Source organism: Pelophylax lessonae (assembly GCF_965119305.1).
Source record: "Pelophylax lessonae genome assembly, chromosome: 6".
Lineage (NCBI taxonomy): Eukaryota > Metazoa > Chordata > Amphibia > Anura > Ranidae > Pelophylax > Pelophylax lessonae.
In genome coordinates this window covers 109,349,153-109,364,628 of record NC_138773.1, presented here as the reverse complement: position 1 = coordinate 109,364,628, position 15,476 = coordinate 109,349,153, and the positions used below count along the sequence as shown (strand labels likewise).

The following is a 15,476-nucleotide window of genomic DNA, read 5'->3' as shown; positions in this document are numbered from 1 at the left end:
TAACAAAATTATAAGCTAAACCATAATTGACCCTTTAGGTAAACGGGCATAGCAAGGGGTTGGCATGACAGGCAACCGCCAGGGGCGCAGGCCAAGGGGGGTGGGTCACAAAAACATTGGCATTGTTTTATTGTTTATTTTAACAATCCACTCAGCCTGCACACCCCAGAACCCCCAGTTTGCAGGCGGATTCATGCAGGTGTAAAACATTGAGAGCAGCTTCATGCAGGTGTAAAACATTGAGAGCTGCTTCATGCAGGTGTAAAACATTGAGAGCAGCTTCATGCAGGTGTAAAACATTGAGAGCAGCTGAGCCAAAAGACCAGGAGACTGAGACTGCCTCTCACTGCATCCCCAGCACACCTCCGGTCTTACAAACAGTGCTGCATCCCCAGCACACCTCTGGTCCAAAGAAACACTGCTGTAGCCTCAGCATTCCTCTGGCTCAACCTTTTTTAATACAAAACTAACAGCTCCTGCAAATGATCCATCCATCCTTGCTTCCATGTCTCTGGTCTCTCACTCTGGGTCAGCAAGGCAGGTGGCTTCCTTATTCATGTTTCCCTGCACTGCTTCACCCTCAATGCCCTACATCAAGCCCTCTGCAAGTTCAGGCCCCTCTCTCTCTGCAACCCCCTCCTCTCTCTCTCACACCCCCTCTTTCTCTCCCTCTCTCTATCTCTCAACCCTCTCTTTCTTTTTCACACCTGAGACAATGATTGCCCACTAGAGAGCTCTACACTGGGCAAACAAGGGGCAAATTAGAAACTTTTAATGCCCTTTAATTTTTTTTTGGGGGGGTGGGTTACAGTTTTCCATTGATCTTGGGGGGGGGGGGGGGGGTTGTTGCCAAATACAGCTCCTCAACAAGGGCACTGGAGACCCTAGATACGCCACTGTATGTAAAGTCTGCTATTTGTTCACAATAATATAACAAACATGACTTTTTATATACACTATAACATTCTAATCAATTGTTCATTTCATCAACAGGGAAGTGTCACTGAGGAGGAGCCAGGTTGCAGCCAGGAGCCTGGGGAGCCTGCGGAGCCTGAGGAGCCTGCGGAACTATTTCCACCACCACCTCCTCCTGCCAAACGGAGGCAAAAGAGGAAGCACGTGGATGACATCACCGACGAGTTTATCCAGGAGGCCACCATAGCCCTACGTCGGAAACCGGAGGCCAATGAGTCCTTCGGGAATATGACTGCCAAAATCCTGGATAAGGTGGACCTCAGGCAGTGTCAGTATGCCAGAAAAATTATTCTGGATGTGCTGCAAAACGCTGAAAACGGCATACTTAATGAGCACAGCCATGCATGCCAGGAGCACCCGTGCCCTCCACCTCCACCTCCACCTCCACCTCCACAACACCCACCACCTCGCCAAATGCCACATGGCCAGTGGCAATATGGCCAGCAGGATCCAAACCTGCCCTCATGGCAACCTGATTATAGCTATCACCAACTTTAATTTGTGTAACCCCCTATTATTTATTTTACCCCTGTTTGCCAGTTTCTAGTTTAATTTTGTCCAAATGGACCTTTTTTATGTTTATTATACGGAAAGTATTGATGTTTGCTTTGTTTTTTTTTTGCTGAGATCCAAAAAATAAAGAAAATTGAAAATAAAAAATGGCCTATCTGAATTTGTTAACATGTTTAATATTGTACATAACCTGAAAAATATGTTTTAGACATTAATTCATAAAAGAATAAAGGGTCATATCAATAGTTAGATCTTTGGTGTGAAAATACAAAAATAATGGTGAAGAGTTCAAATTATTTAATTCTAAAATTTGATAGAACAGATAGAATAGACAAACATTATCTTCATCATAACAGAACACATGCCTTTTTATTAGAAAAGTATGGCATTATGAGCAGCATCTTCCTTCTTCTCACATTTATCAAGATGAGCATGTGCTCCGCATTTCACCTATTTCTTGGACTTCCGCGAGCCGAAAGTTCTTTCTGAATAAAATGTTGAGTTTACTAGAGAAAATTCTTCCGGGAACTCATTTGGTTTGATCATGCGTGTTGGGATTTGTAGCTGTGTGTCGGCAGAATTGCGTACTGACAGGCGAACAATCGTCCGTTCTGGTGTCGGCATACAAATATTTTCATGTTTGCAAGAAAGACTTTTGTCCGCGGATTGTGCGCAGACATCTGTCGGAGGCACCATACTAACACGCGTACAATCGGCAGATCCTTCGTCCACCGACGTTTGTATGCCGACGATCGGTACGTGTGTACGGGCCTTTAGTTAAAAGCAGGAGTTTAGTTAACACATATTTGCAAATGCATGCGGAAGCTGCAAGGCCAGCGACAAGGCATCCTGCGTTCTTGCAGAACCTAACACTAAATAACACTGCTCAACCTGAGTGTATAAGTGTCTTCACAAAGGGAAGTACATGCTTGCTAATAGGTGGATTGGAAACAGATGGGAATGGAGACCGCCCAATCCTCCCCCACCTGCTCCAATCCACGACTGGCAACGAAAAACGCATGGCTGCACAAAAAAGCCATGGGGTGCAAACTAAATGTGATCAGCTGGGAGACACACACCCCCATCCCTTTAGTAAAGATGCCATAGGAAAATGGGGACTTTGAGTGAGACACCCGCCTGTAAAGCAAGCGTCTCCATCCCTAGTAAGATACAAGAAATGGGCAATTTGGGACTTTAAATGAGAACTGGCGAGCACTGCACGGTGTCTCCATCCCTGTCAATTGAAAAACAAGATGGGATTTTTTTTTTTTTCAATTGACAGGGATGGAGACACTGTGCAGTGCTCGCCAGTTCTCATTTAAAGTCCCAAATTGCCCATTTCTTGTATTATACCAAAAGGGAAAAACATGTTTGTTGTAACTGCTTATAAAGTGTTACCTGAAGTTCATCTTTAATTGGTGTATTTAAATCTGCTAGTACATCTAACATCACCCTCATCCCTAGAATGACAATGCTACTGTCTAAATGTGCTCCTTTATGCAGAGTGGGGTCATTCCTATAAAGGAGTGTTACTAGCCAGATCACAAAGTAAAAAAAGAGGGGGGAAAAGCCTAAAAAAAATGGATGCAGCCACCACATCTAAGGATTGGCAAGCTGCAATATATTAGTTTTGGTTTTGGGTTTAATATTGTTTTAAGTCTGAGAAGATCTTTTTGTTCCCTTTTTTATTTTTATATTATGGCTTACCATTTCATCTAGTGTGTTATTCTCCTATACATCGACTGACTCCAGGAAGAGATTGGGCCGGGATAGGGAGAAGGGGTGACAATTGCCCCCTGTGTTAGTACAAATAATACAGATTGGGCTGGTGGCCAACATGTGAGATGCCTCAGTCAGAGAGCGGACTGCAATTAGTGACAGCTGCTGGATGTTATATAGGTATATGTTCCATGTCCAGACCTCCAATTTTCCAATATGTACATCCTTTGTTGTACTGAGATGTTTGTAACCAAATACAGAGAGGAAGTCAATGCTGGAAGAATGCAAAACTGTAAAATATATGCTGTGCTCATTTGGTAAATTAGGCTTCATAAAAAAAGTTATTTCCATAAAGCATCAGTTATCTTGTTTACCTCATAAAGCACTGCCTTATTTGCAATGCATCCATTACAACCCCTCCTTTTTAGCATATACAGTATGTGAATAGGTCTTTTACAATAAAGCATGTTCCTTAACCACTTAAGCCCCGGAAGATATTACCCCCTTCCTGACCAGGCCCTATTTTGCGATTCGGCACTGCATGACTTTAACGGACAATTGCGTGGTCGTGCGATGCTGTACCCAAATGAAATTGACATCCTTTTTCCCACAAACAGAGCTTTCTTTTGGTGGTATTTGATCACCTGTGCGATTTTTTGATCATGTGCTATAAACAAAAAAAGAGCGACAATTTTGCAAAAATAACAATATTTTTCACATTTTTTTTATATGAAATTCCCCAAAAAAAATGTAAAAATCAAATTTTTTTAACATTTTAGGCCAATTTGTTTTTTGCTACATATGTTTGGTAAAAAAACCCGCAAAAAGCGTATTTTGATTGGTTTGCGCAAAAGTTATTGCGTTTACTAACTAAGGGAAAGAATTTTGTCATTTTTATTGTTTTTTTTTTAACGAGTAATGGCAGCGATCTGCGATTTTTTTGCGGGACTGCGACATTGCGGCAGGCAGATTGGACCCTTGACTGACATTTTTGACACTTTTGGGGGTACCAGTGACATTACTTCAGTAATCAGTGCTATACATATGCACTGTTACTGTAAAAATGACACTGGCAGGGAAGAGGTTAACTTTATTGGAGAAGGAGGGGTTAAGGGGCGTGTTTCTAACTGTGATTGGATGTGGCTTGTGATGTAACAGCAGAGATCTACGGTCCTACATAGCAGGACCGTATGATCTGTGCTGTTACACAGGGAAGAATGACAGGCGGCTTTGTTTACATTAGCCGCCTGCCTTTCACCCGGTGTAACCGCCGATCGCGAGTGACCGGCGGACATCGGGTCCGCCGCTCACACGCGCGGGGGGGGGGTCTGTGAGCGAGCGGGAGCGCGCCTCCAGCGGCGCGTGCTCACTCCCTAGAGCCTCACAGACTAGCGACATAGTACTACGTCACTTTGCCTGTGAGCGGCTGGCTGTCAACGTAAATCGTAGTTAGGCAGTCTGCAAGTGGTTAAGACAACACCCATCTTTCACCAAGGTAATATTTACATAATTTACATAAAGTATTGTTTATTGCAGTTGTATCAGATCACCAACCAAAAATACTGTTGTATACCAAAGGATATAACTTAAGATCATGGGGCCCTATATCAAAATATTAATAGGTCCCCGACCCAGCCCCCAGCAACCTCTTTCTGTGGCACATGGTAGTGTCAAAGGATCTTTATCATTTATCATATAGTAAACAAGGCAAGGCAGCAGGAGGGCTGTCAATACACAGCACAGGGCCAGTGCTATGGATAGAAGTGGTTGTGGACAGGGGTGCTGTTAGAAATCATGGGGCCCTGTACAACCTACCTGACAGGGCCCCCTTCCACTGTCCAAAAGTGACTGAGGACATAGATTTATCAGTCACTTTCTCTTTAGCCTCAGCTGCACAGATGAATAAATAGGATGCGCTCTGAGTTTCTGCTCATTCACAAACTGAAGCACAGTTTACTATGTTTCAGTGATGAATGGACATAGGAGTAATTGGTACCGATTGCTCACTGTGTTCATTTTGGAAAGGCAGGGGACAGTAAATTATATACTTGCCGGCCCCTTGCCCTGCTTTCTATCTTGATACATCCCCCTGTAGGCCTGCAGCAGCTGCTGGTGGAAGAGGAGGAAGGCTGACGTAGCTGCGAGGGAAAGGGACACACAGGGGTGCCAGAGAGCAGATGGAAGGGGCACATGTTCTAGAACCCATCCCCCTGCAGTGCAGCCAGACTGGGAAAGAAGAGAAGCTTGCGGTGCTGCAGGGGAAGGCCAAAGAGAATTGGTGTCTGCCTTAAGACAGTTCAGCCAGACCTCCTGCTCAACAGGTGCCGGGGCCCCCCTTTTGAACTGATGGGGCCTGGGCCCAGTACAGAAGGGCTGGCTGTACTGGCTTATCAGTGGCCCTGGTTGCTGGAAATTTTTAAGATTATAGATTAATTCCCTTCACCACTGCTCTTCCACAAACTGCTCTGTCCTCAGTAGCTCCCCAGTCTTTTTATCTTATCAGATTTTAGGGTCCAAAGCTGGCCATACACTTGTTGAAATTCAACCAGTTCAGCGGGGAGCAGTGAAATTTTGATTAGTGTGCGGCTGTCCTTGGTTGACAGAAGTAGATTGTTTGATCGACTTTTATCCATGGTACATGTTGAAAAACGTTTCTCGATCAGTGGCTGCAGCCACTGATCAGTGTATGCTGACAGAGGGTGCAGCTGTCAGAATACTATGCCCCAGCGGGGGGGCTTTCTCTGTCCACCTCATTTTTTGGGATGCAAGAATCTGTTGGTTTGTATTTCGTTCAGCCCACCGACTGAACAAAAAATGTGTATGGCCAGTTTAACCTGAATTTCTTGAACCTTAGGCAGACATACAGTCAGAATCTGTAAATTGTAGAGCATAAAATAATTATATACTAACATAATTGTTAGCACTCCTAGACGTAATAGTGTTGATTTGTAGAGTAGAGAGCCTATTTAGCTTAGTGCAGTGTAGTGAAGAGGTGTCCGCAATCATACAGTCAAGTGCAAGGAAAATCCTGTTTTCCAAAATTTGCCTTCATATAATTGGGTCGACTTTACTCACTAAGTATTAGTGCTCTATTCCTTTAGTAAATAGAGAAAATTGCAAACTTCTTTTTGGCAGAGCAACAAACCTTCTCGGTCTTATAAAGGGGTTATCTGAGGACACACTGTGGGATTTCTTTAACAGCCTCCGAAAACTGTGTAAGGCGTACAGTGTTAATTACAGATTGGCTAGACTGTAGTAGAAGTGTTCCATGGGCAATAAATCTACACTGCTAGGGGCTAAACAAATGCTACCTACTGCCCGTAAGGGGGATTAGTAACTAAACAAAGTAGTGTGCTACTATGGGACAGAGGAACCTTTGTTGAAGTTCATGAAGATGATTCGGGTGCACGCCCTGGTTGCAACAGAAGCATGTAGAAAAAATGGACTGGATGGCGGCACTCTGAAAAAATTCACATTTATTCAAAATTGCAAAACTCCATAAAAGATGAACATACCACCACGGGGATGATGACAGTAACCGCTAATGCATTTCGCACCAAAACTGGTGCTTAATCATAGCTCAATTAAGCACTATGATTAAGCACCAATTTTGGTGCAAAACGCGTTAGCTGTTACTGTCATCGTCCCCGCTGGGGATTAGTGACTGGTGACAATTCTGAACATTCCTCTTGTTTTTCTGATATCAGAATGCAGGCTTGTGGAGTTTTTCTGTCAACAGCCTCTCTGAGTCCCCACGCCAGCCACAAGGGTTAGACAAGAAGTCTATTTGAAACAATATGGATGATTAACCGTTGACTTAGAACATGGAGTCTGACTCTATGAGTAAATTAGGCTTTGAGCATGATTGCTAATATAAATGATCAGGAAAGCCATTTTTTTATGTCCAGTCTTATACAATATATTTGAAAATGTGCTTGCAATGTCCCACTGCAGTTTATATGGGCGATACAGGGTAAGCACATCATCAGCAGATAAACTTGCATCAGTTTACTATTTAATAGTAGTAGGATGGGACTTTTAATGACAGAACACCTTCACCTTGAACACAATATTGAGGATCTGAGGATTACTGCTCTGATAGGGAACTTTAGGATATAAAGAGAGCAGTTAGAATGAGAACATATATTCATATAGAAATGTAACACATTGCAAAGTGTACTAAATAGAGATTTCATGTCCCACTGGGACCATAATGCACACTGCATCTCATAGAAACTCAAAGAAGCGGCTCCTACAGGCTTTTGAGCTCTTTTTTTTTTCTGCTTGGAAACTCCCCTCCATGTTAGCCTATGGGGGTTATTTACTAAAGGCAAATCCACTGTGCACTACAAGTGCACTTGGAAGTGCAGTAGCTGTAGATCTGGGGGGAATATGCAAGATCAATAAAAAAAAAAAAAACTGCAGTTTTGCTTGAACATGATTAGATGAAAGAAATCAGCAGAGCTTCTCCTCATTTTAGATCCTCCCCGTCAGATCTACAGTGACTGCACTTCCAAGTGCACTTGTAGTGCACAGTGGATTTTCCTTTAGTGAATCAACCCCATTGTGCCCATGCACAGTAGGGGGTTGATTTACTAAAGGCAAATAGTCTGTGCACTGCAAGTGCACCTTCAAGTGCACTGCAGATTCAGTTGCTCTAGATCTTAGGGGAATATGCAAGGAAAATAAAAAAAATTGGCATTTTTGCTTAAACGTTATTGGATGATAGAACTCAGCAGAGCTTCCCCTGAGATCTAGAGCAACTCCACTTGCAGTGCACTAGTAGTGCACGGTATATTTGCATTTAGTATATCAACCTCTATGGCTTTTTCAGGAGTTTACAGGCATATGCTCTTACGAGCAGAAAAGACGCCTAAGTGCCCATAATGCTTGAAAAACCCCAAACAAAAAAATAAGCAGAGGGTAGGGTTTGTGGGGGGAAAAACGCTAATGCTCAAAAAAGCTCAATAAAAATGTGCAAAAGAGCACAAAAAAGCACAAGCTTTTATAAATTAAAGCTCAAATGCCTGTAAAAAGCACCTTCTTTTTTTTTTTCTGAGCTACAGTATGCAGTCTTTATAAAGCTCAAAATTCTATTCTATCACAATTCTATTCCTTGACAGATAACCTATAAAGAAACCAAATCCTCTGATCAAATTTCACACCACTGCTTTATTGCCTGGACTCACTTACAAATGAATATACTAGTTCCACTGATCTGTATTTGTCTCCTCATCTAGACCTGTAATAAATTAGCTTAGGTTCTATAATGTCATTTGCAGAAGTATGTGGCGTTTCTATAACTCTATGCCTGGCAAAGAAAGCTGAGAATTCCCTAAAGCTTGCATTACAAAATAATGTACTGTATATCCAATTATCCAACAACGAAAACACCTATGATTTCCATTTTCCTATATTTAAGCTGCTGATGTAAATGGTTTTTCAGTAAAAAACATCTTTTCAGGTAGGCAGTGGCTTTATTTTCTTATTTCCATTAGCTCTGCTGTTTATAAGTTTTTCTTTCTATGTTAATGTAGGCTAATGCTGAGAAGAGATTATTATGTTTCAAGTTTTGGAATGACCATACCAAGATAAATTGGATTCACTTGTATAATCTGGTAGACGCTCATGTACTTGCCGCAGAAGCACTGACCGCCAGCAAAGGGTATATTGCGGTGAGTTGAAAGTTTATGTATATTACCTTTGGAACACAAGAACATGTAAAATGTATGTATTGCCACTGGAAATAGGGAAGGATAACATTGTAATGATTAGGGGATCAGATAATATAGGTTAGCCATGCATAGCCCACCAGTGTGATTTTCTGCCAGTCATGCTTCAACCCTCTTTGTGAATATATTGGCATTTGTATATTGAGAGTTACAATGTTTACTTACTGCACTGTATGCATGGTGGAATGGTGTAGTCACCGTAGACTTTTCGCCCAATTTGGACTGCAAACACCTCCTATTTCATGGCATTTAGGCAGAGTTACTATGTAGTTCACATAGTTTCATAGTCGGTAAAGCTGAAAAATGAAAAAACTGAGAAAGCTGTTAAAATTTGAAGTTTCAGTTTTGTCCAAAGGAAGTTACAAATGCAGTAACAGGATCAACAGGTATTTATTGTTCTTGTAGAAAATTTACTTTACCTTAAAGAAGGACACATGCTGACATCAAGTTTAAGAACTTGTAAGCTGCAATATATTACAATTTTGTCCTTGGGTTTGGATATTCCTTTTTATCCCGTGATGTGGTTTTACTTGATTTTAATGAATAACCACATACCCTTTATTACCATGTTTCAGAGTGGAAAGGCGTATTTTATCCATGACGGGGAACATGTCAGCTTTCACAAGTGGTTTCATCCAATGGTACGTGTAATAAATGCAAAATTACTAATCTAGCTAAAGAATTTTGATAGGCCTTTGGAAATGGAAGAAATACAATTGGCGATCAAATATATTAAACCTGGGAAAAGCACAGGTCTGGGTGGCTTTTCAATATTATATTATAAATCCTAAATTTCGAAAGGGAATCTAGGCTGTAGCCACATCTTAAAATAAAGAATACAAAATGATTGTGGGGCCGTATGTGCCGGAACCCAACTTATTAACTGGACTTACAACATGGGAGACAATGCATAAATAAATGGATTATATTTATTGTACAACATTCATAAAAACAAAGGCATACAAGCCTAAAATTGATCCACAAATAAATGTTGCAAAATAAACTTTACTGAGGTACTGGAAGACCATAAATACAGGTATCAAACAATGTGACCACATTTGTAGAGCTGTATGCTTCCTGTAACCCAATCTGCAAGGTTGTTTCGCCAATAACATGGCTTCTTTGGGACCCCCATATGGCACAGTAGAGCAACAACTATTGTAGTGGATTATGCCTACCCAATAAGGTACAGCCTTGGGGTGGGCATAGGGGCACCAGGACCCACAGCCGAGCAGCAGGAACTCGCGGGCAGAGGTGCTAAGGACAAACTATATATGCTTTATTATTCAGGGATGGAAGTAGTAGTGAGCCACCAGCATAGGTATCCAAAAAGCAAATTGTAGTAAGGTGTATAGAGGGGCCAAAAAGCCCAAACTCCAATAAAAGTAAGAAGCCAGGGTACTTATAGGTAGGTACAGTAAATAGAGCGATTCCCCAAGGTCACAGGGTATACACCAGCCCTGAGAAAATGTGGCTTGTGTCAGAAGACACAAAAAAATCGCCACCCGTCAGGCTGACCTTTTTAAATGTATTCACTGCCCAACATAAATCCCCAACTTAGAGGCTTATATCAGTCTTAAGCCTTGTACACCTGGGCCGAATGTCAGATGACATTGGCAAGTTCAATATACACTGGCCGACATTTGACCTGTGTGTATGGCAGCCGGTCAGACAGATGCGTCAGAACAGTAGAACAATAGAACAGAAAAACAATAGAACAGCAGGGGAGATCGCTGTACAAACATCGGATTGTTAGTACAATGACTGGAGCTGTCAGTTTGTTTTTTTTTGCATTCACCCCACTGGGTTGAACGAAAAAAAAACTAGTGGTGTGTACTAGGCTTTACCAAAACCAGGTAAAGATGCCACAACTCTCATTACAGGCCAATCCCATATCCCATTATTTAATGTAGATAGTAAAATGTATGTACACATCCTAATAAACCGTCTTACACCCTTGCTGCCATCCATGATTTTGCCTGCTCAAGTTGCCAGGGATTGGCAACACTGAAGCCAGTCAAGGTGCAGGCTGAGGTCAGGGGGGGTTGGCAGGCAAGGGTAGTCTGTGTCCAAGTACAGGGCAAAGCAGGCATCAGGCAAAACTATTGCCCATGCAGGGATTTATGCAGGTAGGGTGTAAAACAGGAAGCAGCAGAATCGGCAACAAAGGCCAGTCAGCCAGTCCAGGCCAAAAATGGGCAAGGAAGGAATAAGCAATCTTTAAGCAATTTCAGGAACCAGGTAGTTGGGAAAAAGTTTGAGTAACAGCCACCACACGGAAAGGAATTTAAATTCCCTCCGTGGCCTCTGTGTGCACCCATCATCAGGGACACATGCCATTGCACACTATTTCACACATGCCAAGGAATACACACAAACGTGCGACCAACCATAGCTAAAAGACCACCAACCAGTGTACTCAAGGAAACATTGCACATGGACAGTATGAATCAGGCCCCTGGATGTAAAGACACAAATCTGAGAGCTGCAGTGACCAGAACAGGCATTTCATGTTTAGAAATCAAAAACCATCTGAATAAATGAAGAAATGTGAACACAAAAACACACCAAAATGCACTTGCTACTGTGAATTTGGCTTAATACTTTGTATTATCTGGACATTAGCATGAATGTGTGTATATATACTACAGACCACTGCCTTTTTTTTTGCAGTTTGAAAAGCTTGGCTTTCCTGATCCTTGGATACCTCTTCCTAGTTCTTTGGTTTATGTTGTAGGTATGTATTATCATTCACAACTTGGATTACAGTTATCAGGCCAAGGGTCTGGCTTATCTAGGGAAAAACAAATGCCATCGGCTTTTTTGTATATTACTTTTAGCATTATTAGTATTGTTAGTATTATTTGTTAGCAAGAAGTTTGTAATGAAAGTTGCATCAAATGTTTAAGAGGTGTGTGTCTGATTGAGATCAGAATGTAAACTATCCAGCCTTTCCCCAAGTTTTATTCTGATCCCAAAAGAGAATCTGACTATCTTTGATAAAAAAAAAGTAAATGCATGCTTGTACATGAACTGATTAATTGAAGCTAAATAATGTTTACGTCTGAATGATTGATGACATGCTGGTTTTTTGTATTACTGGCCAGTCAGGCAATATTTTAGCTGGGACTGTATTCTTTCATCAAGCGTGCTGCCTCATTGGAACTGAACACATACATAATAAAGACTGTAAACCGAATGTAGAACAGGGGAGTATAGGAGGCGGTGCAGGAGCTAATCGTGAACCATGAGGGAAGAAAGATAGCCTATCATGAGATAATCGATGGTAGAGGCAGAAAAGTTAGAGTAGGTGACTGGGTATGGCAGAAAGGGAGGCAGAGCATTAATTCAAACAACAAGGTGTCCTAAGCGCTAGACCCTATAGAAATTAGCACTGTTCACTTTCCCAGGGCCAAACAGATGCAGCCATCAGGATAAGTACATACAGTAAGTAAAATAGCAGACAAGAGATTGGGAAGCGCTATCTGGATATGGGTGGTAGACATTAAGGCAGCTTACACACGATACTCCTGTTAGAGCATCTACGTTTTCTGGCGTAATTGTAATGCGCGCATTTTCGCGCTTATGCGTTCGCGCAAATGTGCGTAATTGCACGCAAATTTATTCTAGCGTTCTTGATATTCAATTAGCATTTTGCCTCATTTGTTCTTACTGAAGAATATGCTTTGCTCATTTACGCGGCTGTGTGCATAGGCACATTAAGAATGAATGGGCTCTATTTTAGCTCAGAAAAAAAAAGCTGTACTGAGCATTTTTAAGCTGCAGTGTGCAAGAGGCCTTAATACTCCACAGGTATAGGAAGCTGATTGTAAGTCTAAATGTTTTATTGTAGACAAGAAAAATCATTAGAAGAAGTATTACAATACCAAGCCGGCATAGACAGATATAGGAAGAGCCAATGTCTGCTGAGTCCAGTGGGCAGGATAGAAGGGGTCTGCTAGTCTGTGCAGTAACCAGCCACTGGCATGAAGCCACAGACACTCGGGAGCCAGGTCGGAACCCGCCGACACTCCTGCATGATGTCACTGCGACACAGGGGGTAAAGTGCTGAACTGGAGAGGGAAGCCAATCCAACCAGCCTAGAACACTTTCCTTTGCGATCCAGGCTGGTTGGATTGTCTTCCCGTTGGCGCTCCCGCGTGATGTCACCCCGAAACAGGTGCTGTGCCCAGTTTTAGATTCAAATCTCCGCTGGTATGGTCTCCTGCTGGCAGGTGATTATCCAGACATAGGTGCGCTGAGCTCCCTCTAACTCCCTCGGTGCAAACAAAAAAACATTTCCTAGGCAGTTTATAAAAATGATCTCTCCATTCTTCCTACTGCAAAATGCCTATTAGGATATGTAGTGTAATGAGTACATTTTTTCCATTATATGGCTGACCTCTCAAACTGCAACTCCCAGGATTATCTGTGCTGTACCTTGCATAGATGTCTATTGCTTGGTTTTAGCCCTCTGCTGGTTGGAGGAGAATGGTGGAGCATAACAGTATCTCAGTAGAGGGAGAGAAACCTATAAGGCAAGGTCTCCTTCTCCATATTGCTGTAGCCCAGCACCTGGCTAATAAATATATAGATACACAAATATATGTATATTGGGGGGGCACAAAAGCAGTGTCAATTTACCTGTCACAGGGCTCATGTTTGAGGTACTGTATAGAGCTCCCAAATAGGTGTGGGTAGAGCTCCCAACAGTAGCATGAACAATGGAAGAGAGGTACAAGAGCAGTGTAGAGTCTGTAGACAAGAGAGAGAGCTGCCAAGGAGGTATTAATATGGACAGTGAGATAGAGCTGCCAGGAAAAGGAAAGGGGGCAGTGGGAGAGAGCTGCCAGTAAACATAGCATGTCTGCTAGGGGAGCTGGCAGATAAGTGCAAGGGAGCTTTCTGGAAACATACTGCATTATGGAGGGGAGTTACTGTGTTCTCTCATCACCTATAAATAAGTTTCTTTGTTTCATAGCTCTCATGCTGGAATATGCACACCTAATGCTGAGACCGTTTGTAGATATGAACCCACTACTGACCAGAAATGAGGTAAGGCTTATATATAAAGTGCCCCATCATCAAGCCTATTAGAACTGTTCTGCTATCTTAGTTTGCACTTCGTTTGGGTAGAGGAGAAAAGCTGGCCAGGAACGGCTCAATTTTCTCTTGATCAGCCTGAAGAACTGAATAAGAGGAAATAATCCCATTCCCCCATCTATGTTAATAGCATGGATGGAGGGATCTCCACTGCTGGCAATCTTATTCAGGCCTCAATACAGTGGTGCTCCCGAACAGTGGTTGCGTCTAATAGGATGCAGTCCTTGTTTTGCTAATCATTTTCTACCTGTAATTTGTTTTAAAATGAATTTTGTTGAGCAAGATGGTGCTTAAAGGGCTAACCATGGCTCAAAGCAACTTGGTTCTGGTCTAACAAGTATCGAAGGTAAAAATACTGCTGAAGAATGGCACCTTGTAGTGTCCAAGAATGCTTATGTTAGCTTTCATATCAATTCCTGTGTCCTGTGAACCTCCTCGACTTCTCTCAAAGTGAAAGTTAAGTGATGACTGCTGTTATCTGTCATCACTATTAGGAAATATGGTAGGCAGGGCAGGGAGTTTAAAATTTGGCAATAGGCCCATTATAAAGATCTATCATTCAAATTTTTATTATACAGTTCTTTTCCCTATGGGATGAAGTACATGTGGTACTTTGTGCCACATTTCTAAGTGCTCTAGTTATGGGTACTGACTTGCTCCCCTCCCCTCCTGCTGTGGCTAACCCAACAACAACTTTGATGGAGACAGTTGATTCATAGCTGCATCTTGTCCCAGCTGTAAACACTTTCCTGAGACAAACAATGGCAAGAGGAATGCAGAAAATGCTGCTTCAAGTGACAGATCTGCTTAATGACACTTAATTGAAGAAAAGCAGGATTTCCTTTTTTCCCTACATGAAATTTAGGGTCTGATTTTTCTCCACAGGTAATGAAAATCGCAGTCATGCACACTTTTCGAATAGATAAGGCTCGGAGGGAACTTGGCTACAACCCAAAGAAATTCTCCTTTGCGGATTCTGTGGATTTTTATATCAGGAACCGACAGAGTCCAACCCAACAAAAGCTGAATTCTACAAAATTAATGCAAATTTTGTTGTGTGTATTTCTATGTTTGAGCTTGGTTTTACTTTTTTAGATCTGTAAGGCAGAGGCAGGCTTTTTGCCTAGCTGGAGGGTAGCCAGCCAAAATATTGACAGGGCATGCTAAGATCTATCCACATTTGGCTAACTAGATCTGAGCTCCTAACTCTGAGACATACTGTATATAGAAATGCATACAATGAGTATGCTTACTTTAAGGCAGTCCCTTCCTCTTTAAAGGTACAGCAGCACACCAGAAGCCCGATTATTGCTAAAAACAACTACAGATCCCCAAAGTTTTACTACAATAAATCTAACCAAGCAACAATGGCAAATGCCTAGATCAATTTAAGACTAGAAAAACATGTATTGATTCTGGATGCTACAGCATTAA

The 15,476-nt window shown here is 42.1% G+C and overlaps 1 protein-coding gene across 1 annotated transcript in view; it reads left to right on the top strand.

Moving 5' to 3' along the window:
* Positions 1 to 15,137, top strand: part of SDR42E2 (short chain dehydrogenase/reductase family 42E, member 2) — a gene marked incomplete at its 3' end in the record, with an annotated part of 91,004 nt that extends 75,867 nt beyond the window's left edge. The window contains exons 8-12 of the mRNA XM_082261294.1: positions 8,745 to 8,882; positions 9,515 to 9,580; positions 11,613 to 11,676; positions 13,921 to 13,994; positions 14,928 to 15,137. Of these exons, the coding sequence (XP_082117420.1) occupies positions 8,745 to 8,882; positions 9,515 to 9,580; positions 11,613 to 11,676; positions 13,921 to 13,994; positions 14,928 to 15,137 (552 nt within the window). The remainder of the gene's footprint in view (positions 1 to 8,744; positions 8,883 to 9,514; positions 9,581 to 11,612; positions 11,677 to 13,920; positions 13,995 to 14,927) is intronic.
* Between the last annotated feature and the right edge of the window lie 339 nt (positions 15,138 to 15,476).